This window comes from Rhodamnia argentea, chromosome 3 (assembly GCF_020921035.1).
Source record: "Rhodamnia argentea isolate NSW1041297 chromosome 3, ASM2092103v1, whole genome shotgun sequence".
Classification (NCBI taxonomy): Eukaryota; Viridiplantae; Streptophyta; class Magnoliopsida; order Myrtales; family Myrtaceae; genus Rhodamnia; species Rhodamnia argentea.
In genome coordinates, this window is record NC_063152.1 from 32,730,508 (window position 1) to 32,756,045 (window position 25,538).

Below are 25,538 nucleotides of genomic sequence, written 5' to 3' on the forward strand. Positions count from 1 at the left end.
CCACATCTCCCGCCATCATCAAATTCCTCTCCCCCCCTTCCTCCGACTCCAATCGCCACCACCCGCCACCGTCGCCGTCGATTTCATCTGCAAAATTTTACACCGTAAGAAAGAGATCGTCGCTGCTTTACACGCTGACATCACTTTTTTTTTCCAGTAGTTTTCTAATTCTCCCGCTGTTCAAGTACTTGGTTTCGTGTACTTTCTCTCGAGTAGATTTCCTCGTACGGTAGCCGCTGGAGCAAATATCCTGCAAAAAATAAGATGTTTATTTACTGTCCAGGCGATTAGTGGAATTCTGGGATTGTTTGAGACGTCACGGGAGTTTCATTGAATTTTCTGTAGACTAATTGTTTGATCGCTGATTATCGATTTATTTGCGTTCGAATCGGGGTTCAGATCTGATTTCATGTAATTTCGCTACCTGGAAGCGCATTCCGCGTGGTATTGTTGGTTGACTGATGTGTACTTTGGTCGTATTGAACTGATTGGGTGATTACTGGGCTGACCGTTCTGATTTCAGTTTCAATAACCTGATAATGCCGCTTTTGAGCCTCATTTTTGCGAATGATACTGATGCCAAGCTTTTTTAGTATAATGTGGTGGATTTGATTGAATGACAGGTGTATGATTGAAAGATGAATCCAGGGGAAGCTGAGAATTGTAGAGAGGACATGGAAATTGATGGCAATGGACCAGAAATGCCTGCACAGAGGCATGTGGATATCATGCCTGATGGATTTAATGCCAATTACCTCAAAGCTTACTATGGTAATTCCCCAATCTTAAGTTCATGTCACACTTTGATACTGTTAATTGTCGTTGATTACTGTTTGCGATCTATTACTGAGCTTTCTTCTTTGATCGCACTCGTAATCAAATATCAACAGCCCACTTTGATCGTTTAGGTTTTAGCTAATTCATGTTGGATAAATCGACAGACAGGCAAATAACGTGCAATGTGCTCCATAGAGAGCAAAGATTTTCCAAGCAAATCAAGAGACATTTTTCAAACTCAAGTGACATGCTGGCTGAGGAATTTCCGTGTGGCCGTTTGTGCCTGTCACCACTCCTTTTTTCTTTTTGCAACACATGTACGACTTTAACTAATGAGGATATAGACGAAAGAAGAAGTTTGTCTCTCTCATTCACTTGCCTATAGTTTCGGGCTGATGAATTTGCCATTTTGATGATGATGATCTTGGAATTGCGGAGCATATTGTTGAGGGGAACGGAATTGGACTGTTTACTCGATACAACATTTTGTTAGGTCTATCTGCTTTGAGTAAAATGAATGAGCATGAGGTTCTGCTAGTAACTCCCTAACTTCGACATTGGAGACATTTGTGTTTGGATTTCAAGACCAGAGTCATCTGTAGATTATTTCATGGTTTACAGAAGAATTTATTTCATGCAGGAAAGGTTTTCCCACATTCTGATATCTTCAAATGGATGTGCTATGGCCATGGTAAGTTGAATGTATTTCTAAACCAATGAGCAGCACCATCCCAGTTAATTTACCCATCTTATCATGCTCGTTTCAAATCTGAAAGTGTACTGTTATTGATCATACAGATGGAAAGCACCCTGGCTGCGATCCAACATACCTTAGCCGTAGAGAATTTTCTTTCACACTGGATAATGACATCTACCTGCGGTTCCAGTCCTACACAAGCGCATACGAGTTGGAAAGCTCAATCAAAGAAAAATGCCCATTTAAAATAGATATTGGACCAGTTTACAGCGTGAATGTAAGATACCTTTTTTCATCTACCTGTCATCTGTCATTTGGACTAAAAACCCTTCAATGTGGGTGACAAATTTGAAGCATAAGCAGGACTCCTCAACTAGAGCAGTACTGCACTAGCACACAAGAAGAAGAGTTAATGTATACGGCTATTTTTATTAACTTACTATACCGTTTGATTCTCTTTTTTATAAATAATGTGAGGAATGACAAGTTGCGAAATCATGAGAGGGATATTGTCCATTGTGACGTAGTGCATTTGATCCTACTATATTTTCCTTGGCCCTAGATTTTTTTAGGGAAAGAAGATAGTGAAGTTTACCGCCTTTCAAAAGTATCTTGGCTGATCATGTCGTGTTATGCAGCCTGCAAAGAGACATGCATACGCACAAACTGGTGATAATGTTTTTACTCCAGTAGAGAGGGAGCTCATCTTTGATATTGTAAGCTTTTATACATCAAGCATGTCAGATTTGTTCTCCTATAAACTTTGATTTCACTTGGTAGTCAAACTGTTTGAATCGATCTTCTGCCAACAGGATATAACAGATTATGATGACGTTAGATTTTGCTGTTCTGGAGCTGACATCTGCTTGGACTGCTGGCCACTGATGACTGTGGCTATAAAAGTAATTGACACTGCCCTCAGAGGTAGGACCCTCATACAGCATTAGGCATGACTTCTATTTCAGTTAAGAGGTTTTTGCTTCGGATCTTTCTTTTCCTTAGCACATTTTGTCCGCTATCCTGACCTTTTTTGGTCCATACATCAGATTGCTATCTATACTGCCGGACAAGGACTTTCTCTAGAAACCACATCTACGGTTGTCAGTTATGGTCCCGGCAGACATAATTTAGTGCCAATAAATGAATCTAGGACATGCTCTGTTCATCATCCCTGAAAAGTGTATTGTCCGAGCTTTCGTATTTCAAAAACGATCACAGCTAATTGGTTTCTTAAAGGAATTACCTGTTTATCATTTGCTGAATGACAATTAAGTTCCTTTAATCAGCCTTTTGTAACAGAAATAAGCTCTGACGATCAGCTGTATTAGAAAAATCTTGAGTAGCTAGCAAGTTACTAGTAACTTAAGACACTTTCGAAATGCATGATGCATTCTGTAGAGCTAAAAAAGTGTGTATGGTATTGAAGTCTGCTCGTCATCTAAGTTAATGTTTCATAGCAATTTGGCATAGATATGGACGTTTTAGTATGCAAAGCTTATTCATCGATCACTTCCATGATTTTATATTTCCTCTCATCTAAATGTGTTAATTTATGCCATTTCCACATTCAGATTGCATCCCATGGGATGTACTACATTCAGCATCTATGGCAGGTCCATATATGTTCTCACGACGTCAAATTGCCGTTTCCTTTGTAGATGACTTTGGCTTCATTCACATTTTGTGGGCATATAGCGGCCGACGTGGTGTTCATTGTTGGGTTTGTGATGCAAAAGCAAGAAGGTGATGCTGCATATGTTTGAATACCAAAGTTTTACTTCTTTACGTATTCTTTGATGTTTAGAGGTATAAAATACACTGCCTCCAATCATGCAGATTGTCTAATGAACAGAGGGCATCTATCGCTGATTACTTCCGAGTATATAAAGTACTGTCTCAATCACTGCATTACTTACCTATTTGTTTCTAGACTATTTATGAGTCTTAGGAGTTCTTTTATTCCCTTTACTATTTTCAGGGCAATGAAAATAGCAATAAGAAGGTTTCGTTAGTGGGTCCAGTTCTTCATCCTTTCCTTGCGTAAGTTCCAACAGTAGATCCTCTTCCCCTTCTTCTTCTCTTTTCCACCCCTGAATCAACTTCTAAACAAGTTTCACCTTTGCAGGAGATCATATACAGATGTTCTGAGGGATTTCTTCGAGGGAAAAATGCTTTTGAGCCAAAATATTCTTTCAACTGAGGAGAAATATGAGAAGATCCTGGATATGATTCCTGATGAATGTATAGAAATTTGAGTTGGGTCATTTTTTTCATCTGCATGACCCACACCAGCTGTTGTTATTGAGAAAGTCCTTTCTCTTTCTAGCTGTTGCTGCTGAGTTGCGGGGAAAGTGGCAGGAGATGAGAAAAGCCTATGGCTCAAAGGATGACATTAATGTTGTTCGATGGGAGCAGCTGAAGAGCTTACTTTGCTCGGCCAAACTTAAGGTATAGAGACAACTGCATCATATTCAAACCTATCTTTGCAGGCCACAAACCTTGCTAGCATGAATTTCTTAAGGATTTTTCTGACTACATGTAGCATTTTTTATTGGTCATTTTCTACAATTGTACATTCTGATTTCAACGTACAGAAAAATTTAAGACTTTGTGGATATCGTGAGCAGCGGCACTGTTTGATACTTTGCTGAAATGGGTCAATGCTAAGACAAGGATCGGCACATTTGGAGTATTGGAAATAACCGAGGGATATGTGGAGCGCATGCAGCAATCTAAGTTAACTCAGACAAGATTTCTCCCGCCGACCTTCATTCGTGCTGTGCTTCATCCTGTAGAAGGCAGTACCTTAGTTGATGCATATATATGAATCATTTCTTCCATAGGAAACTTATTAGCATAGGTAGTTATATATGCAAAGATAAATTTTGGAAACTTCACCGGGAGAGAGTACATAAAAGGCTTCAAACTTAGGCGTGCATAAAAATTACTTAAAGTGCTATGTCCCTGAAAACGTCCTTTGGTCTACTTCTGAAGCATGTTATTGTATAATTGACCAGTCTGTAGAGTTAAGAAGTTCTGTTGTTTTGATGAAGGGCCCTGAGTATATACAGACAGACTATTGCGCAGTCAATTTTTCGAGTCAATTGGTTGGCTGATGATGCAGGTTCAGTCAGTCTGTTGGTTGCACTATTTCCTTGACGTCCCATGGACTCTTTTAATCCTCCAGATGCCAGAGTCTGTGAAACAATGAAATGGGCATGCACGTTCAGTATATCAAAAGAAACTTAAGATGTTTCTTATGCTGTCGCTGTTGTCTTAGACTCCAGCTTCTGATTCCTCGAATGGAACTACTGACTCTATTCGAATATTAGAAAGTCTGGCTACGTATATCAAGGCATCTAACACGATCTAATAAGGTTTAATTCCCTGTTTTTCTTTTTTCTGATAGTTCGATTTGTTTTCTGGAATTCCTATTGAGGCAACTATCCTATTGGGTTAACAAGTTGCATTTTCATGATAGAGCTAGATAAGAGCATTGTATGCTTCAGGAAACTAGACCCCTATGTGCAAGCTCTCTCAGACATATATTCCTCTTCTTTGCAGCACATTCAAGGACTGCGCAGGTGCATTGAAGAGATAATTTTTTCTTTTACCTATCCCAGGCTCGATATGGAGGTTTGTGAAGTCTTCGAGCACTTTCTAATTGCCTTCTTTCACTCGAAGCTTAGTATGCTTGTTTAGAAACTCAGCTCCCTTGAATAGTATGTCAACTTTACTATAAGATGAATATAAGCTGGCTGGAGATTTTCAGCTAACTGTGCATGCTTACGTAACAACTCTCTGACCCATTAACCTATCAGGTTTCCAAACACATGAACCATTTGCTAAAGGCGCCATTTTGTGTGCATCCGAAAACAGGTACAATGTCGCATTACAAAACAAATGGCAATCTTCTTGGAATCTCAGATCATGTCTTTTTCCTTTTTAACATCCACATTATTTTTTCACTATCATTAGCAAATTGGTCCTTAGTAATACTGCTTCACTTATTTCTCTTTAATTCAGGTCGCGTTTGTGTCCCTATTGACCCGAATAATTGTGAGGAATTTGACCCTACTGCAGTGCCAACCCTTTCACAGGTAAGTTTAGCACACTTGATCAATACTGATTGCTGGGTACTTAGTCTCTCCTGAGTCATCCATTTTCCTTGACCATGAGGCCTCAATACGAGCTAGCCAGTAGAAATCAGAATTCACTACCTTTAGTTTTTGAAAGAATAATTTTCTTTGCTGCTGTCTCTCATGTTGGAACACTGGTGATGAGAGATGCATATTTCCCACTTTCTGTTCATCTTCACGAACTGTCATGTATGTACCTTGTATTGAATACTTGTTCCAGCTGAAACTCATGCTTCGTCAGTTTAATAGCAATTGATAAAGCCTATCATCCAGTTGTTCAGCTTTCTGATGGAATATAAAACAATTAAATCAAGTTTAAATCATTCATAAGGGCAGCATATCTTCTGGTCTTGCATTAGTGTCTAGAATATCCTTCAGATGTCACAAATGGAGACAGAGTGACGTGTGTGCATGGATTTGCTTTTCTCTGAAACGAAGGGTGTTGTCGAAGGGTTCTTATTCGATATTTTTTGCCTTACAGCTTCTGCAAGAACTCAACATGAGCGGTTCGAGAGCTGATATGGATGATGGTAGGGAAATAAAATATCAACTTTTATCTTATTGTTTCTATCCTGTCACCAAGTGTTTTACTTTCCCTTCATGCCAGAACTGGACAGAACCTCACTTGGAAGAGCAGTGAGATACTTCAGATCATCATTTTTGCAGCCCTTACTGAGATCTTGCAAGGTATACTTTATCCGAGCTTGTTGCCGCATTGCATTTCATCCTGTGAACCATTGTCAATCGGTTTGATGATAGGACTATGTTTTGGCCCAGGGAGTGCCCAGCTGAGAGGATCCTGCCTTTCACGGGTCATTCCTAGTACCCTTGGAAAATGAAAGGATGCTCTATTCCCAGCTGGCGCCTCCTCACTTGCTAGCAAGACCAAAACGGGGGTTATCTCCCAAAGCGGAGATATTCCCGACAGTGTAGCTCATCTTTCCATCATGTTTTTTGGGCGAAATTTGCTGTGATTATGCAACAATAGTAGCTCCAATTATAGCCCCTCTAGTTCATTAAACTTGATCACTTGCAATTCTTGGTTGATAAAGGAAAGAGAACCCGCTTAATTTCTTGTGAGTCCTGTTCTAAGCAGGTCACTTGGTCACTGTTCTGTGCACCTTTTCCCTAATTTAATTTCTGTCCAACCATTAATGTAAACAAGGAGAAGCAGTAGGTTATCAGGTCAATTAAAGAACGTTCCATCAACCACATGCTTTCTGTTTCTTGCAGGAGGAGATAGAAAGTGCATATAATAGTCGACTGCAGCAATCAAAGAATAATTTAAGTTGGTAAGCGACCATCGTTTGTTTGCCTCTGGGACTCCTTTGCTGGAACGCTTATCCATAAGTCTTGGCTGTTCATGCATCAAAGAGGAAAATACGAGCGGCAAGAGTTCTGTAGCCATCCTAAGTAATCCATTTCCAGTGTGGTGAACTAAATTATGCTTCATCATGTATGTTCTCTGTCTTCTGAATGTAGTATATGTCGAAATGCTCCCAAAAGTAGTTGTACTATGCTCCTTGTGCTACGGCAAGCCTTGCTTAGGAGTTTTGAGCACAGATGATTGTGTTGAACCAAACTGAATGCGCTAACTCTTAGTTTATCTGTGTATCGCCCAATTAAGATCGATCGTGTGATCATCATCCTTCCCCCTTTACATTGTTAATGTTTGTGTCACGGCATCGTCAGATGGTCTAAAAAGAAAGACAAAATCACACGGAACTATGTCGCCGTATCATCTTTCTCATGCGAAGACAAGGCTTAATCTGGTGTTGTGATTACTCGGTTTGTCCTATCTCATTCAAATGGAGGATCAGGAAGAGGACCTCGACCTCTTTACATGTTGCTTTCCAATCATAAAGATGCGTGGTCGAGATTAGGATTCATAATGCTACAGCACCTATATATTCGACCCTCCAGTCCGACCCGTACACCTTTTCTTCCTCAGAGGCCATATTCAAGAAAATTCCTATGGATGGAGAACCACGTTGAGAGGAGTTTAGCTTCCTTCATACATAGGACATCAAAACGAGCCATGACACGAGTACATCAAAGGTGCAAATGTGAAGCTTCGGAAAGAGCAAGAAAGGCCCGAGTTTTCGGTTTTGCCATAATGATTCGGATTCGATCTATCTGTATCAGTGTGGACATCAAAACGAGCCATAACACGAGCCCAGTACTCCACGTTAAATGCCCAAATTAAACGAGGGAGAGGAACCCGGTAAAACTATAAATTTACTCTTGATGCCAACTGAGTTCTGATTATGAAGATGATGGACTACTTTCCACTACCCTCAGAATTCCTCTGCTATTCATGCTAAGAAAAGTAGTAACCTTGCATCTAACTAGCAAGAACTTCCCAAAAAAACAAAATGTTTTGGTCGAACAACTCCAGATTAAAACGACGGCATTTTAGCAAGCGAACATCCTTCACTCCTCGGCGAGAACCACCGGGCAAGAAGGCTGCAAACACTTCACACTTTCAAAAGCCGTCCTCCAAAACGTCAGACTCCATCAGCTCGCTTGCCCGATAGAACCGACCACCCTAAACAATGTAATAGTCTCTCCCTTCAGATTTCCCTCCGTCGGTTTCATCAGTCTCGCCTCACCAAGTGCTCACTGCTCAGCTGGCGACGCCCTTTATCTCTCTCACGATCGCCGCTGGCCGCTCAGCCTCCCTCTGCTCGCGCTCGCCACTCGCCGCTCATTCTTCCCTCTTTCTCTCTCGCCGCTCATTCTGGAGCTCTCACCTCCCTCTCTCGCTCGACGCTCAGTCCCTCACTAGTCGCCGTCGTCACGCAGGGAAGCCTCTGTTTCTTGGCACACAAATACGAGGTAAATTTCTTGGTTTTTGTTGTTGTTTATCTTTCCTTATGTTTTGGTGAGGCTGATTGTAGTGTTGTGGACGTGGATAGGTCTGAGCTTTGAGGTGTTTGCGGGTTGATCGCAGACAAAAAGAGGGAAGCTGTGTTTTGTGTATCAAGTGGCGGTGAAGTAGTTCTTTGCTGTGCTCGTTGGAATTGGTAAGCTGCGATCTGTGCATTTTGCAACTCTTATTGGTAGTCTAGAGAATTAGGGCTGCCGGTCCCAGTCCAACCTGGTGACCAGTCTAGTTCCCCAGGTGGAGAGGGTTGGTTCCCTGTTCCTGGTTCCACGAGCTGGGAACCGGAGCGGAACCAGCTCCCGGTTCTGGTTGGGAACCGGCCTGCCTGGGAGTCGATCACCCCTAAGTTGGAGTCTCGGATCGAAATGGGAGCATGACCAGCTTCTTCTCTCTCCTTGTTAATTCTTGGGAGCTATGATTGCAGGGCATGAACAAGACTTTTTCATTAGGGTCTCTACACGCCAAGCACAAGCCCTCTGGCTCGGAAGCAACAGGCTTCATTACAATAGACGCTTCAACGGCTCTCCAATGCTTGCTGATTGAGTCAACTCACCGGGTTTAACCACAACACTCCAAAACACTTGAGGGATTGAGTGTTTTTGTGGTGCAGAGAGACGTTGCCAGTTGCCACCATTAGCGCAAATCTTGAGCCTCATCTGAGAATTCAATCTTGCCCTTGTAATGGAGGGATTGAAGGTATCGGATGCGAACTTGGTGGTGTTCCTTCATCCCTCGAAGAGCAACCGAGTGTCTAAGGCAGTTCTCCATGAGCTCAGCTCTCACCTTTTTCAGTAAGCTTTGTAGTCTCTTCAATAAGTATCTTACGAGATCATGTAGCGTTTCCGAGGACATGTTTATGTTCGAAGTGCTGATTCAAGATCAATCACCCTTTAGTTTATTGAGGATTATCTTGTTAGAAAATAGTAGAATTGATTTTTGTTTTGGTTGAAGAAGTAAAGTCTAACTTTGCTTTGGACTTGGTCTTAGAGAAAATTGTAAGCTAACTTCATCGCTTTCATGCGGACAAAAGAAGTCCACCTTATCCAAAGACTCTTGCTTTGTACGTGTAGTATTCATTGAATTTGCTTCATTTAATGACATTTAATGAAGCAAATTCCAATTAGGACTTCTTATCTTTAAGATGCAAGTTGGACATTTTCTTGTCCAATTTCAATACTTCCACTTCAACATGCTTGCCGACTTCATTTGACGATAAGGTTAGCCATAACTTCACCCAGGATCGAGTTCGAAGTGAAGTTTGACTTTCAAATACTTTAAAATAATCAATACTTGGCTTTTGCTTATAGCCTTTTATGACCCGGTCGACTTTGTGACGATCCTCTTGACCATTGGGTTTGTATTTTGTCTTGTACACCCACTTGACACCAATGGGCTTCTTACTAGGTGGTAAAGAAGTTAACACCCATGTGTCATTCATTTCAATAGAGTGGATTTCTTCATCCATTGCTTGGATTGATTTCTCATCTATAGTTGCATTATCATGGGATACGGGGTTACATTCATCAAATAAACAAAAATTACCATTGTTTCATTAGTGATCCCATCATTGTCACTATCATCCTCTCTTATGACAACATAATACTTGAATTTTATCCGCATCTATTGCGATTGCTACGAATGATGAATCGACGGTTGTGAAACCGTTGGTGAGGAAGATGAATGACCAGGCAAAAATGATGGATTTTCAGTTGAAGACTTCTCTTACTCTCCCACCAATGGTTCATCTTCGATGGTGATTTTTCTGGGTCGCCCTCTTGGTTCTAGTCCCATACTTCATCTTGAAAAAACTGGACATCCCCGCTGATAATTACTTTCTTTGTGGGTGGATTATATAACTTATAACCCTTATTCACGTCACTAGCCGATGAAGATGCACTTCCGGCTTGTGTCATCAAATTTTTTTATTAGTTTGTCAGTTATATGGGGATATGCAACATACCCTATTACCCGTAGGAACAAAACACATAGCTTGTTGTTGCTTCAAGCCTTTTTTGGGGTTCTTCCAAGAACACTCCTGGTTGAGCACTGTTCGGGAGAAAAGCAAAGACAAGCAATGACTTCTACCCAAAAATATTTTGGTACGGTTTTAGCCTTTAGCATACTTCTCACCATTTAAAAAATCCTTCTATTGTTAATTAAATTCATTTGAAGTAAATCCTTCACCACTATCCAGTCTCAAGGTCTTTAGATTAAAGATCAAATTCTTCAACATCGGCCACTTTGGTGTAGCCGTTCTCCACCAGGTTCCATGAATCTCGCGACTTGAAGAGAACCTTCATCTGGATGGACCAATTTTTGAAATTCCTCGCGTCTAATTATGGAAGTTGTGATTGAACGGAACCGGCGGATACCATTGTGAGCCCTAACACGAATTGTTGGTAGTTGAAGATATTTAACTTCTACAAGACTAGATATTGCTTATAGTGTGGGAATTATTAGTCGGTTCATGGAGAAACCATACCAATCATAATTGCGGGCAGCCAAAAGGATTCGACGGTGTGTCTGTGGAACTCGTGATCATGGTATTTTATATTCTTACCATTGGAGTTGTCTCACATCGGTTGTGGAAGGGGTTGGTAGTCGGTTTATAAGCGTGAAGAAAAACCTCATTCTTTGAGTTAGTTTTTGGGATGAGAGAGGCCTAAGACTACCCAACATTAGTATCAGAGCTCAAGTTACCAACAAGTGTAGACTCAATAGTCACACGAGAGAGATACAGGTTGCTACTCCAACCTAGGGCCCGATGTGTGAGGAAGAGATTGTTAGAGTTATCCCACATTGGTTGTGGAAAGGGCTGGTAGTCGATTTAATTATTAGATTTATTGTTAGCAGGGGTAGTTTAGTCTTCTTTATTATTAGCGAGCATAGGGTTCTATATATGTCGATATAATCCGTAATTATTAGAATAACAATTTTTCCCCTTTTCGTTTACATGGTATCAGAGCATCTTCGGAAGGAGTCACCGGTTGGCAGACGAAGTGTAATATGACCGGTTCTTAAAAAAGGTCACATCTGCTAAGACATACAACTCCGTCTAACGGGACTATAGCACTTTCACCCTTTTTGAGTTCAAGAGTACCCAAGAAACACACTTATCAACCCATGGATCAAGCTTATTATGACCAAGAGTAAGTTGATGCACAAAACACACCCAAACACACGAGGTGGTAAAGAAAAAAGTGGACTCGTAGGATGGAAAGTAGAAAAAGGTATGTCCCAACGAAGTACGGAGGATGGGAGGCGATTTATGAGATAGCATGCTGTAAGAATAGCATGCCCTCATAACATTTTTGGGAGTTTCATATGAAAAAGTAGGCAACGAGCAATATCCAAGACATGGCGATTTTTTTGTTTTGCCACCTCATTCTGTTGGGGGATATAGGGACAAGAGGTCCGATGCGGAATCCCATGATATATACTAAATGATCGAAAACCAAGGGAAATAGCAATATATTCTTTTGCATTATCGAAGCGCAGACATTTAACGGAAACATGATACCGATTGAGAATCTTAAAGCAAAACATACAAAAATAGGAAAAAACTTTAGTTCAATTTTCTATTAAATATTACCACGTTATGCGGGAATAATTATTCACAAATGTAACAAAATACTTGTAACCGGACATATCTTTGACACGATATGGTCCCCAAACATCAAAATGGACCAACTCAAAAGTACTTGACAAACGACTTTGGACACGAGAATGAAAAGATATCCGATGTTTGCCAAATTGACAAGCATCTCACTGGATAGGACTCATAGATGCTGAAACGGGAGAGAAATTACAAAGGTATATTAGGTGGTGGATGACCCATATGACAATGCATCTGAAAGAGTCGGAGGCGGTGCTCTTCTAAATAGCAGCAATAATAAGATTTTTGTTCAGGGAGTACAACCCATTGGACTCATGCCCTCCACCGATCATCCGTCCGATCCTCGGATCTTGAAAGACACAACGAGTAGAGGTAAATGTCATAGAACAATTCAAACCTCTGGTAAAGGAACTAATAGAAAGCAAATTATATGAGAAAGCTAGTAAATGGTAAACGGATGAAAGAGAAAGAGGGGGATCCAAGGTTACATCCCCTTGATCGGTGATATGAGATCGTGAACAATTGGCAAGTGTAACAGAACTAGGAGACAAAGATAATAACAAACAATAAGTTAAGAGTTACCGGTCATATGATTGATGGCACCCGAGTCTACGACCCGTAAGTAGGTGTAGCGGGGAGTAAACAAGACGAACTACCTGAAGAAGTTTGTGCCAAAGTAGCGGTTAGAGCAGAGGAATCCACCATCCGGGATGCACTAAGGACTCGTACTCGGCGTGAGACATCATAATGGTGCTAGGCAGCTCTTGTGACCGATCGGGAACCTTCTCCTTTGGAGACTCGACAACATTGGCATAAGCAGCTTGTGGACGAAGATAGGGATGTAAGGTATAGCAATAAGCCTCGGTATGGCCAACTCACCGATAGTGGTGGCAATAACGAGAACTTCCAGCACCCTTACCACCATCATGGCCATGACAAGGAGAAAAATCAGATCTGCCACGGCCACGGGGACCACGCTCCCGGCCCGCACGGCCACTAGATGACCGAGAAACCATAGCACTTGCTACAAGTGTGGAAGTGAGTGCAAATGATGAGTTAGGCATGCACAAGGGCCCGAGAGAACCTCATCAACTGATGGAAAAGTACCTTGAGAAGTAATTTATTGTCGGAGAAATGAATTGAGTAGTACCAAGCCCTCGGAGAAATAATATAATTCTCATATCCTCCTAACGCTTGGCTAACTCTCTAATGTCATCGGTGGCAGGCAAATAAGTGTACAATTTCTCACAGAGTGGTGAACCACGAATAGCAATCCGATATAGATGTCTCCCGCACTTAGATCAAATAACTCCTCCCAAACATCACAAACATGGGTCATGTTATCTCGACCTGAAAACATTAGAGCACACTTGACCCAAATGGCTTTGGCTGATGTACGCCACATAAACTAGAGACTAATGTTGGAATCCATTGTATTTCACAACAATGTACGTATGGCAACATCGGCAGACCGCCAATCATCCACGTTTGTTTCATCCGAAGTTGGAACCGAAGTTAGAGAACTCAAATTGTTTGGTGGCCAAAAGATGTGTCTCGACCGCCATAGACCAAGAAGCATAATTGGTCCCATCTAGCTTGACATAACTTCATATTAGTAAGACTAGTATCCATACTCACAACGGGTTCGCTTTTAGAGTTTCTAGCCATAACTCAATAATAAACAACGACTTATCAACAATTGAGTTCACCGGTATGGATACATGCACTTCTCGGACAATAAATCACCACATAATGAGTTCTGTCAAAATCACTACCAAAATCAAGTACTTTACTCCACTATCAAAATCAGCCATAAATAATCACAATCAATAGCATCAACCAGACCAACCAACTACTAGTGCTAGAGTTCTCATTGTAATAGCAGCAACTCTTTCAATTTTGCAACCTCCCATCATATGCTGCCAAACCCCATCTGGTGGTGATGGCCATTGATATGGGAGATTGTGAAGAGGAACGACTTTTATCTCATGAAGGTGTTCGGGAGGGGAAACGTGAGCGTTCAGTTTAGCAAGGAGCCAAACAACCTCTTTAGCCTCAACTCTCACAAGCACTCTGGCTTCGCAAATCAGAAGACAGTCACCCTTCAGCTAGTTGGTAAGAAGCAATCTGTGTTGCTTGCTACAACTAAGACCAAGAAACAAACCAACCCACAACATTGCTCAACAAATCTGATTAAGGCTTCTGCCCTAGCAAGGTTGAGTGCCGTGCACAGGATTCTCAAAGTAGCCAAAGACTGAATTGTTCCAACACATGGACTATAGCGTAGCAAAATCTCGAATCACTTACTCCATGATTAGCTCTGGAGGACCATTGTGAAGGAGATTCATAGAGAATCTTCGTGGCGGAGCACGGGTAGGGGCTGGACGACGTCGGTTTCTAGGCTCGCTAGCCTGGAGGACATTGGATCCGGGCTTGCCGGCCTAGACATCTAGTCAGACGACGGGTTGCCGGTCATATTCAAGGCAAATATGGCGGTGACGAGATCGTGGGGAAGAGAGTGATTGTGAGGGAAGAAGGAGATGTTGTAGCTTTGATATCGGGTAAATGAAAGGGAAAAAAATCATTATTATAATAATTACGGATTATATCAATATGTATAGTGAACATCGAGGCTCACTAATAATGAAAAAGATTAAACTACCATTGCTAACAATAAGCCCAATAATTAACGTTTCAACAATTACACCGACAATTTCAATCTAGTGGGGTATACATACGGTGATTGGGGGTGTGATACCGAAATGCGAAAGAGTGCTTATGGATATGCGTTCTTTCTTGGAACATGAGTATTTTCTTGGTCCTCGAAAAAACAAGTTATTGCATTCTCGACAACTGAAGCGGAATATATAGTAGTAGCTTTGGCGGCATGTCAAGGGATATGGCTCCGTATGATGCTTTGTGAATTGATGCGCGAATAGAAAGGTCCTACCAAATCGAGGTGTGAGAATAAGTTTTTTTTTTTTTTGGGTAAGGGAGGTGTGAGAATAAGTTGAAGATTGCATTAGCCAAGAATCCTATTTTTCATGGCAAGAGCAAACACATTGACATCAAGTATCACTATGTTCGTGAGTTGGTAAAAAATGGTGAGATTGAACTTGATTTATGTGGGTTTGAAGATCGGATTGCTGATATTCTGACAAAACCATTGAAGGCAGATTCGTTTGAGAAATTGAAAACAATGCTTGGTGTTATAGATTTCCAAAATCAATTTTAAGGAAGATTGTTAGAAAACAGTTGAATTGATTTGTGTTTTGGTTGAAGAAGTGAAGTCCAACTTTGCTTTGGCCTTGGTCTTGGATAATGTTATGGCTAACCTTATCTTCACATGAAGTGGGCAAACATGTTGAGGTAGAAGTATTAAAATTGGACAAAAAAATGTTGAACTTGCATCTTGAAGACAAGAACTCATAATTGGAATTTGCTTCATTAAATGTCATTAAATGAATCAAATTCAATGATTGCTATACGTATAGAGCAAGAGTCTTTGGTCAAGGTGGATTTATTTTATCCACATGAAAATGATAAGGTTTGCCTGCAGTTGGTGACCTTGAAAGGATAAGGAAGAATTCAAGTTGGAATTGCTCTCTTCAAGCACTTAAAGAGGCGGTGGTTCATATGTCTGTGCGAAGTCTTAGAAGCCCTAGCATATACAGATAGAAAGAGTTAGGTTTGTAGCAAAAAAGCTTGTAAGAGGGACTTTCAGAGTGTGTGTTTGTTCTATGAGCTGGAAGCCTTTGCAGAAGGCATTTTGAATATAGTTCTCTCTTCTTCATGCATTTGTGTGCTCCTCACCAAATCCTCCAAAGTTTCTTTACCCTTTTTGGTTCCAACATGTACAATCTATGATGACTTTAGTAGTTGAGAATGAAGGACATGAGGTGGAAGTGGTGAGGTTTTCTTCAGGGCATGAACTCCCGTAATTCATTATTCTGGTGAATCCGTAATGCCTTGCGTTTTATTCGTGCCCAATGCTCTAGTCTTCTCACTAGCTTTCTGTCACTCTGGTTATAATTTTCAAGTATTGTCTCTTTTGCAGGTTTAGTGAAATTTTTGATGGAGTATTATTGGCTTATGACGTTGATATTGTCGATAGAAATGCAAAGCTTCTTTCAGGGATCCACCCATACATTGGTGTGAGACTTAAAGCAAAACTGCTGCTATTTTCTCCCAAGCCAAATATGTTAATAGGTAAATTCGTTGTTCACATCATCTTCTGTTTTTGATATATTCAATTTCATGCATCAATGGTTGCAATGCTAACCTAGTATAATTGCACTCCCTGCCTTATGGCTTCAATATGAGGATTATTGGAGCTCTTGGTTTTCCTATTTAACGTGAATAAATATATGTTGTCCGTTAGTTTCTTCCTTTGCTTTTGCCATTGATTTTCCTTATTTATTTTATGTTTCAGAGGGAAATGTTGTAAAACTTACACCAGAATCCATTCATGTCATTGTCCTTGGATTTGCATCTGCTGTAATAATTGATGAAGACGTTCGTGAAGAATTTGAATATAGAACTGTAAGACACTCTCGATTCCTTTTCTTGTATGCTTCAGCTATGTGATCTTCTTTGTACAGTGAACAGGTTTATTTAGTTTTCTACTCAGCATGTCTTCTATTCATTTTTCTGTTTGTATGATATCGTTATTTGGTTGACAGACCCTTTTATGTAATGCGCTTACTAGCACAACCCATGCTGATCTTCTCTACTATGCATGGTTTCTAGCTAACTTGCATTGATGATTGGCTCCACTTAATGTTCTTTTGGCAACTCCCTGTGTAACAGACTAAATCATGCAACGGTGATTGTTATAAGGACATTTAGCCACCAAACTGATACTTTTAAGTGTCATTCAACCTCCACTAGCTATAAAACATCAGTCTAAGCGTTCTTCAGCTTAATTGCCAAGTTGTCCCGATTATCTGTAGATTGGGTCGTTGTAGTTGATTGTGGTATTGGATGGCCTTAAGATGACCGTGCAATTGAGCACATGTTCTTTTTGGTATGATTTGGTTTACCTTGTGGAGGTTATAAATCTCTGGTTCTTTATAATTTATCCAGGTCAACTTAGTCGCAGAACATTGTACATGAGTAACATTGTCTTATCCTGGAAGTTGATAGAAGCGTATTGTTTTTCTTCATTTTAATCATTTTCCTTTCTATCATTGAGACCATATTAGGCGACAAGAAAGGAACAAGTTGTACTGGCTTGATATACTTAAGTTGAACTGCACTGGGCTGCACAGTAATAATTGTCACCTTTACCTGGCATACAAGATATTCAATGAGCACATGACTAAACTAAAGAAAATCGCCTACAACTTTTCATTTTGTTCCTTCTAGGTGAAATTTTTTTATTTTGCCTTCGCAAGGATTTGCATTCAGTTTTACTGAGCATAATGGATGTGCCATTTAATATCTTGCAGAAGCATGGTAAGGAAGTATATCGCAGCAAAGCTCACAGGCGACACGTTATAGAGGTTGGAACCATGGTACGCTTTTTAGTTAAGAGGTGAGTTTCTTTCCAAATGGCTGTCTTACATCATTTGTAGTTGATAATGAACAATAATTCCTTATGTCTTTTGCATGAAACATTTAGTTCGTTAAACTACTGAACTCGAATGTGTCTTCTCTTTTATCCGAACTTGAAGTGCTACTTAAGGGGCATTTTGTTGCCATGTACATAGTCTTTGAACTTTTCTTGCGTCTTTGTCAAAATGACTAAAGGCCTATCATGGTGTTTGTTTTTCCTTAAAAAATATCAATAGTATTTTAGCCAATTATTGCAATATCCCTAGATTAACTCCTCACTCAAGGTATTGTTCGCTTTGGACCTTTCCATAGCAAGCCTCACAGTATTGCCCTTTAGCCTACATATGAGCACCTTCTAAGGAGTCACTCATCCCGGTAGTGCTCCTACTTAAGCATGTTTAACTTTGGAGTTCCAAAGCTAAGCCTTGCCGTTGCGTCAAAAGATGCCTTCCTGAGTTAATTCCAGTTTTCATACACACATGCACATATATTATGTGCATGTGTATATCTTAAAATTGCTATCCGTTTGTTGGGTGCATAGTTCGATTCATTTCTGCCCTCTTAACCATCCTAGAAGCCTATTAGAAGCCGCTTCTTGTCAAGGCTGTCTGACTGCAGCGATCATTCCCCGCTCTAGTCAGATCGGGTCATTTCAGGCCACTAGCTTCCGTGTGGTTTGTCCCCGAACTACACACCTACTAGATGGGGTTCCGCTATGATACCATATTGCGACATTCCTGGATTCTCGAAGTATTATCCGCTTTAGCCTGTCGTCTCATATCGGGCTTCACGGTTTTGTCCTTTGGCCTACTGGTGACACCTTCCCAGGAGATCACCCATCCTAATAGTGCTTCTGTTTGAGTACACTTAACTTTGGTTTTCCAAAGGTAAGCATTGATGTTACATCAAAAGGCGTCTCCGTGAGTTAACTTCAGTTTTCATATATATCTCGTAATTGCTACCCCTTTTTTGGTGCATATTATGGTTCATTCCTGCCCTCTTAGCCATTCTAGAAGCCTGCCGAAGTCGCTCTTTGTCCAGGTCCTCTATCCCCGGTGACTACTTCCTGCTCTCGTCAAACCAGGTTGTACAGGAAGAATACAGTCCCAAATACAATGTTGTGGCTGTATTAAAAAAATGTATATAAATGAGAAAATTTCGAAGGAACTCGTTGGTGAAAAGTTATAGGAGGAACTTAGGAGACTTTCAATACATCAATCCCTCTTTTGCACCTACATGCTCGCAATGTTGGGTACTATGCATGTTAACATGAAGAGATCCTGTCAATTAATAATCAAGAACCAAAAGGTGCTATTATCTTGTTGATTGTTGTAGTAGAGCATCAAAACTAGAGAAGTCTAGTGTATTGAAAGAATTCCTAGAATGCTCGTCCTTTGAAAGAAATACACATTTCACGATACTTGTTTCTTCGGAAAACTGACTCGGGCTAACCGGCGACAGTGGTTCTGGAAATTTTCATTTGACAATACTCTGTAAAATTCTCCTGCTGATAAATTCTAGTATGGTAACATAAAACTGTTCTAAGCTTCATGATACTGCACGTGAATGTAGCCTTGAATGTGGTGGTCATCAGTATATTAGATTTGTAAAATTGGTACGTGGCTAATAATCAGCAGCTTGGCAATAGTTTTCTGAGGGGGAAGCACCATTAGATGAGGTTTATCATAGAGGGATAGCATATGGGAAAAGATTTTGATAGCTAACGTAACCGGATAAGGACGTTGAAAGGAGGTTCTAATCTTTTTTCCCTTTGGCTATACAAAGAGTTCTCATTGACCAGATACGGTATGGTGAACATTTTGTTGTAAAAAAAAAAAAAACACAATTTTGAAGTTTGAGAGCAGTAAAAAACATTTGAGTTTTTTTATCCTTACCTGCTTGGTGCTTCGTGCGTGTGAAACTGCCATTGGAATCACTGTACTTTATCCATGGCAAGTTTGATCAGATCAACACATGTTGTGCTTTTCGGAGTTCACATTTGATACTTTTTAACTTTCTACCATGCTTTTTTCATGGTGGTAAAACTGCCTTTGATTTTGACCTCATTTTCACGTAGCTTGACTTGTCACATATCACATCAACATGGTAATTTGTAAGTAGAATGGCACTTCCGATAACCCTTTCCACTATTTCTGTGATTTATTTCCCTATTTCGCTGTTCTCTACAGGTTGTTAACCTATTGATAATGTTTACTTATTGCTTTTCAATTAATAAACAAGTATCATTGAGGAGCATCAATGGGGTGTCAACCTATATACAAACCTATTACAAGCTTAAAGGAAGATACGTTTGGACTGCGTATTTTACTTTTGAACATTTTTTCTGTGATCAGCTCTTTAGATCATAAGATTCTTATTGGAGAAACTGGCACGATGTTTGGGGTCTTTTTTGCTGTTGTGCTTATATAAACTCTTTTTGTGAAAGAACAGTTTTGAGAGCACCAGGCTCATTGCTTAATGGATGTTGTGATGTATATTTTGAGAGCATAAGGGTCATTGCATAATGGATGTTGTGACGTATATTTTGAGAGCATAAGGGTCATTGGTTATTATTGTAAATGTATTTTGAGAGCCTGCGGATTATTTCTTTGCAGTTTGGACCGGGAAATACTGCACATTTGTGGTTCCCTAGAACCATCCAACACAGGAAGCATTCATTGGTTGGATCAGAATTTTGGGGAACTGTCCCTCATAGATAGGTATCTATCACGGCTGGATCTTCCTCGAACCAATTGCTGTCATTAATCTAACCTCTAATTATTCAATCATACCACAGGAGTGGTACGAAAAGAGAGCGCGAGAATGAAATGAAGATGCAGGAGCATGCTGTTGTAGGAGGGGAAGAAATCTCCTTAGGCAATGACCAAAGTAAAAAGTCCAAGAAACGAAGATTAAGAGAAGAGTCTTAGACATGGGTTTTTGTCAAGTGCGGGTTGTTTCATTTGCTTACCATAATGTCATCAAAGTTTGTGATGCTTGTGATTTTGTCAGCGATCTTTCTTTCTCAACTCCAGAAGTTTGTACTACTTTGTTGGTTGTTTATGTTGAGGTGTAGTTCATGCCTTCCATTAGCTACTGTTACATAGAATCTCTTTTTCTTGTAATTGGAAATTGTAACAAAGAGGTTAGAGGTGCTAGTTATAGTGAAATCATCTGCTGGTTATAGCTCTAGCTTAAAGGTGAACCAAGATAAATCGTATCTCGATTTTCTCTTTTTGTTCTTTACTCTCTATTTTGTTGTGTTTGTGTTCCTAATTCTAACAGTTTGGCTCAACTTTAATGTATTTTGCATAATTTCTGAAGGATTATGTTTATGGAACTTTTAGATGCATAATAAATTCTATATGGGCGCTTGACCTGGTTGAGCTGGCTTGATGCCAAGAATGATGAAGCTCTACGAAATTATCATAGAAGATTTCTAATTGGATTATATTCTTCTTCCTGTAGAATTGTTAATGTCATGAATGAAGATTTGATTACTAGTAAGATCTTGTTTAATATCATTTTCCTGGTCTCCGTGTTTTTAGCTATGTATGGTTGACGGCTTGGGTTTCTAGAACATGTTATGCGTAGATTAGACTATTTCCTCTAAAATGGAGCTGATGACGATTGTTAAAGTCTAGACTGCATTTGAATTGCGTGATTCAATTCTTCTTTTCAGTGTAAATGGTTAAGAAACCTAGGTAATTGCTTAGAGCTTTAAAATAAAGTCCTAAGGAATTTTCATGTTTTGGGTTCTTAATAAATTATGGGTCACTACATTGCCACTCAATAGTCCTAGATTAGAGTACCCACAGGGGTCTATGTGGGGCTTGTATAGCAACGATTCTGATTCAAAAAAATCATTTTGATTAGAATTGATTTATTTCGATTCTGTTCTCTAAATGAGTTTTAGAGACGTGTTTGGTAACTACACAAAATTTTTGTTCTAGGAACAGAAGCACGTTTGGTAATTGCACAAAATTTTTGTTTTCGGGAATAATTTCGCTTTCTAATTTTTTTGTCATTTAAGTCAAATAACTACGCAATTTTTTGTGAAATTTTATCCTACATTTCGAATTAATTGAAGATTAATGTATATTGATTTTCTCATATAACATATTACATATAATATTTTTTCGTGCTATTTTGTCTAATTGCTGTGTTAAAACGAGTCATTTTAAGTTTAAAAAAGGAAAGATCATGTTGGGTTAATGTGTGATTTTAGATTAGCTTGACCCCTCCCAGGCCTATACCAAATCGTAACGGAATATCGGATTCGATCTTAGTGTGATCGGTGGCATGTGTATGTGTACATGCAAATGAGTTGCAACCGGTCTTTGAGGAACGTATATCGGAAACTTTATCAAGCAGTAGGGAGAAACCATTCGATTCTAAGTAATCAAAGAAATCTAGGATCCGGAGATTTGATTACGTCGATGTTTCCATCGATGCCCTTTTGGTATCGAAGTTGAGTATTTTCTAATTGTGTTTCATGTAAACTTTCAACTCATTTTTTAACCTACTAGGTAAGTCAATGTTAAGTGTTCACGCAGGTTTCGGCATCTATCTTTTAAGTCATTGATCTCATATCTAGAAGGTTGCGGGGCAATTTGCGTTCACTATGAAGCCTACGCTCGTCCATGCCTTTCAAAGCTTGATCTTGCCCTTAGACTTCTTACGCTATTTGAGTGAACTCGTTGGCTTCGCGCTCTATTCGGTCGGAATCGGTTTTTGTCTTTTTCCAAAATTTCCAAAATTAGACTAAGTTTAAAGTACCTAAACGTATGTCAATCACAATCAATGAAATCAAGCGCGCAATGAAGGAATCATGGCATGGATAAATAGCATCACAAAATTCTAATGAAGTCTTAAGCACTTAGAAAAATGTAGTTTTTTTTTTTTTTTTTTGGTAAGGTAAGTATATATTGATATGTCAAAAGCACTAATTACAAGGATGAAGCCGAACACAAAAACCTCGAACCCACTATGACACTTGAGTGTGTCCTAGGGGGTACAAAGGTGTAGCGGCAATGCAAAATACAAGCTGTTTGTGAGAAATATGTAGTTCTTTTCAAGTAAAATAAGGAAACTTAATATCTTAACAAAACTTGGAAACACGTATATCCACCCACAACAAGAAAAAGGAAACATAAATCCAGTCTCATCTAAGGAAGGAAAACTTTTTTCATTCATATCTCAAGATCTCAAGATATACATGAGAGGTTTAAATTATAGCAAATCCCAAAAAGCAAAGTGAAATAATAAAGTACAAAATGCCGTTATAAGCACATTCTTATCTCGGAGGAATAGATCTGTTTCAACGTCAAAGCAAAACAAACAGCGGTTAATCACCGATCTTGCACCATTATGAGTGACGAGCACACACTATGATCTCCTTCTCTAATTGCTACGGCTTGATTAGTGAGCGGTGCACACTTAGGTTCGGTGTCCTCAACATCATCACCGTAGGATCGCTTCCAGGATGGTATGAATTCATCATAATCCTCGTCAATCATGTCAAGGGCATCACCAACGAACAAAAAAAAAAAAAAAAGACGAAACTAGATAAAAATAATAAAATATTTTTAGACCAGATCGGTAGAGAAAATCTTAATTCGAGTTGATAATCTCAGTGGAGGGAACTTGGAGTGGAAAAGAGAAAGAAAAAAAAATAAGATCCTAGTAAACTCAAACTCTAATCAACAATTCTATTAATTAAACTTAAAACAATAATTTTTGTCCTTCTAGGACTTGCAGAGTCCCCTTCTTCACCAAAACTTGGTAAAAACATCAATATCTGAACAAATATTATGTTGCATGATTGTGTTGGCCGCATCATTCTCCCCTGGTTGGAGAAAACTGTCCTCAAATTTTTAAGTGTCCAGCAATTGGATTCAGTCAGCTTCATCCGCATAGAAAGCTTCGAAGTTGTAATCCTCTTCACCGTCTTCTGGTCGTTGGCTGTCCCCCTCGTCATCGAATCTAATATGCAAAGTATTCCTCTTTGGGCATTGCTAAGCAATGTGTCCCGGCTCTCCACGCTTGCAGCAAACAGACCTTGAACTTTTCTTTGGTTTCGGCCATGTTTGTTGATGATTTGGATTAGTTGGACCGAACTTGTTCCGATGCGATACCACAGAGTGCTTTATTGATCTTTTTTGCTTGATGCCTCCTCTGCTTGAAAGCCGAATCTTCGTGCCGAAGGATAGTTTGAGTACTCATTATTTTCAGGGTCACTTGAAATGCTTGCTCTATGGTTGTTTATGGGCTTTGCCTATGCATCTCCCTCTTGAGATCAGCCCTGAAACCAGTCGTAAAACGAGCGGATCCACAATTTGACTTCTAGCATTGAGCTCATCAATTTTTCCATATACTCAGCGACGAACATGCTCCCTTGCTCTAGATCCTCGAGTCTCTCACCCAATTTGTCATGATAGTTTGCTCGCTTATATCTCTCTCAAATCTTCGCCTTGCATTTTATGCCGGAACTGGACAGAACCACACTTTGAAGAGCAGTGAGATACTTCAGATCATCATTTTGGCAGCCCTCGCTGAGATCTTGCAAGGTATGCTTCATCCGAGCTCGTTGCCACCTTGCATTTCATCCTGTGAGCCATTTTCAATTGGTCTGCTGATAGGATTCCATTTTCAGTCACTCTCTGTTATTTCAGATGGTTCTCCTACAGATAGGATGAAAAGTGACAGATTCCGAGCCTTCGAATGAGGATTCGCTGAAGTCATCTTGACGTGCACACGTAGTTCATTAAGCTTGATCACTTGCATTTCTCGGTTGATAAAGAAAAGATACAGTCCGATTAAAATTCCTAGAGCAGGTCACTTGGTCGCTGTCCCATGCACCTTTTCCCTGATTTCATTTCTGTCCAACTAACCATTTCAACAAAGGAAAGCAGTAGATTGTCGGTTTCTTGCGGGAGGATATAGAAAGTGCATACAATCGTCGACTGCAGCAATCAAAGTATAATTTAAGTTGGTAAGCGTCCGCCTTGTGTTTGCCTCTGGGGCTCGTTTGCTGGAATGCCAATCCAAAAGTCTTGGTTGTTCACGCATTAGCGACGAAAATACAAGAGGCAATAGTCGCCATGTATGTTATCTCTCTTCTGAATGTAGTACATTTCGTAATGCTCTTACTCAGCCTTGGTAGGAGTTTTGAGCACAGAGGATTGTGTTGAACCAAACTGAATGCACTAACTCTTAGTTTACCTATGTATTGCAAGTAAGATCGATTGCGTCATGAGTGGCCCATCCTCCCCCACTTTTCATTGTTCATGTTCTTGAGTTGCCGGCATCGTCGAATGGGTCCAAAATGAAAACATTGCACGGAACCACTTTTTGCCGTTTCATCGTTCTCATGCGAAGACAAGGCTTAATCTGGAGACATGATTACTCGGTCTTTTCCTATCCCAGGCAACTGGAGGATCAGGACGAGGACCACAACCTCTTTACGCGTTGCTTTCTCATCATAAAGAGTTCATTTTCGTGACACCAGAAGTCAAGATTCCGATGTTCATATCGCGGTAGCACATATAATTTCGACCCTCCTGTCGAACCTGCAATCTGTTCATCCTTGGGAGGACTCTTCAAGAAAATTCCCATGGATGGAGAACAAACGTGGAGAGGAGTTTAGCTTTCCTTTACGCATTCGACATCACACAAGCCACAACACGAGCCCATGGAAGGTGCAGATGTGAAGATTCAAAAAGAGCGAAAAACACCCGAGTTTTCGCCATAGTGATTCGGATTCGATCCATCTGTAACAGCGTAGTATATAACTATAGGTTCATGCTCAAAGATAAACCACTTCAACACTTAGAAATCGAATATATAAAGGACTCGCAGATGCTC

The 25,538-nt window shown here is 40.1% G+C and overlaps 2 protein-coding genes across 10 annotated transcripts; both read left to right on the plus strand.

The window, feature by feature from the left end:
* Window positions 1–7,242, plus strand: LOC115754679 (DNA primase small subunit). Of its 5 annotated transcripts, none has more exons than XM_048276655.1 (18): window positions 1–104; window positions 624–688; window positions 728–771; window positions 1,418–1,468; window positions 1,576–1,751; window positions 2,113–2,190; window positions 2,287–2,398; window positions 3,133–3,217; window positions 3,311–3,362; window positions 3,453–3,514; window positions 3,600–3,715; window positions 3,801–3,922; window positions 5,039–5,110; window positions 5,296–5,353; window positions 5,501–5,574; window positions 6,095–6,143; window positions 6,221–6,300; window positions 6,847–7,242. In XM_048276655.1, the coding sequence occupies exons 2-18, from the start codon at window positions 639–641 to the stop codon at window positions 6,907–6,909; spliced, it is 1,344 nt and encodes a 447-aa protein (XP_048132612.1). In that variant the 5' UTR covers window positions 1–104; window positions 624–638; the 3' UTR covers window positions 6,910–7,242. The 5 variants fall into 5 exon arrangements, with proteins under 5 accessions (XP_048132612.1, XP_030549642.1, XP_030549641.1 ...); XM_048276656.1 differs by having other exon boundaries at window positions 22–184; XM_030693782.2 differs by having other exon boundaries at window positions 624–771.
* A 777-nt stretch (window positions 7,243–8,019) lies between these two features.
* LOC115754685 lies at window positions 8,020–20,697 on the plus strand. Of its 5 annotated transcripts, XM_048276407.1 has the most exons (9): window positions 8,020–8,451; window positions 8,567–8,639; window positions 8,925–9,038; window positions 9,075–9,291; window positions 16,174–16,325; window positions 16,549–16,658; window positions 17,567–17,652; window positions 20,288–20,392; window positions 20,470–20,697. In XM_048276407.1, exons 4-9 carry the CDS (start codon window positions 9,182–9,184, stop codon window positions 20,600–20,602), a joined length of 696 nt encoding a protein of 231 aa, XP_048132364.1. In that variant the 5' UTR covers window positions 8,020–8,451; window positions 8,567–8,639; window positions 8,925–9,038; window positions 9,075–9,181; the 3' UTR covers window positions 20,603–20,697. The 5 variants fall into 5 exon arrangements, with proteins under 5 accessions (XP_048132364.1, XP_030549652.1, XP_030549650.1 ...); XM_030693792.2 differs by having other exon boundaries at window positions 8,913–9,291; XM_030693790.2 differs by having other exon boundaries at window positions 8,925–9,291.
* Window positions 20,698–25,538: the final 4,841 nt, after the last annotated feature.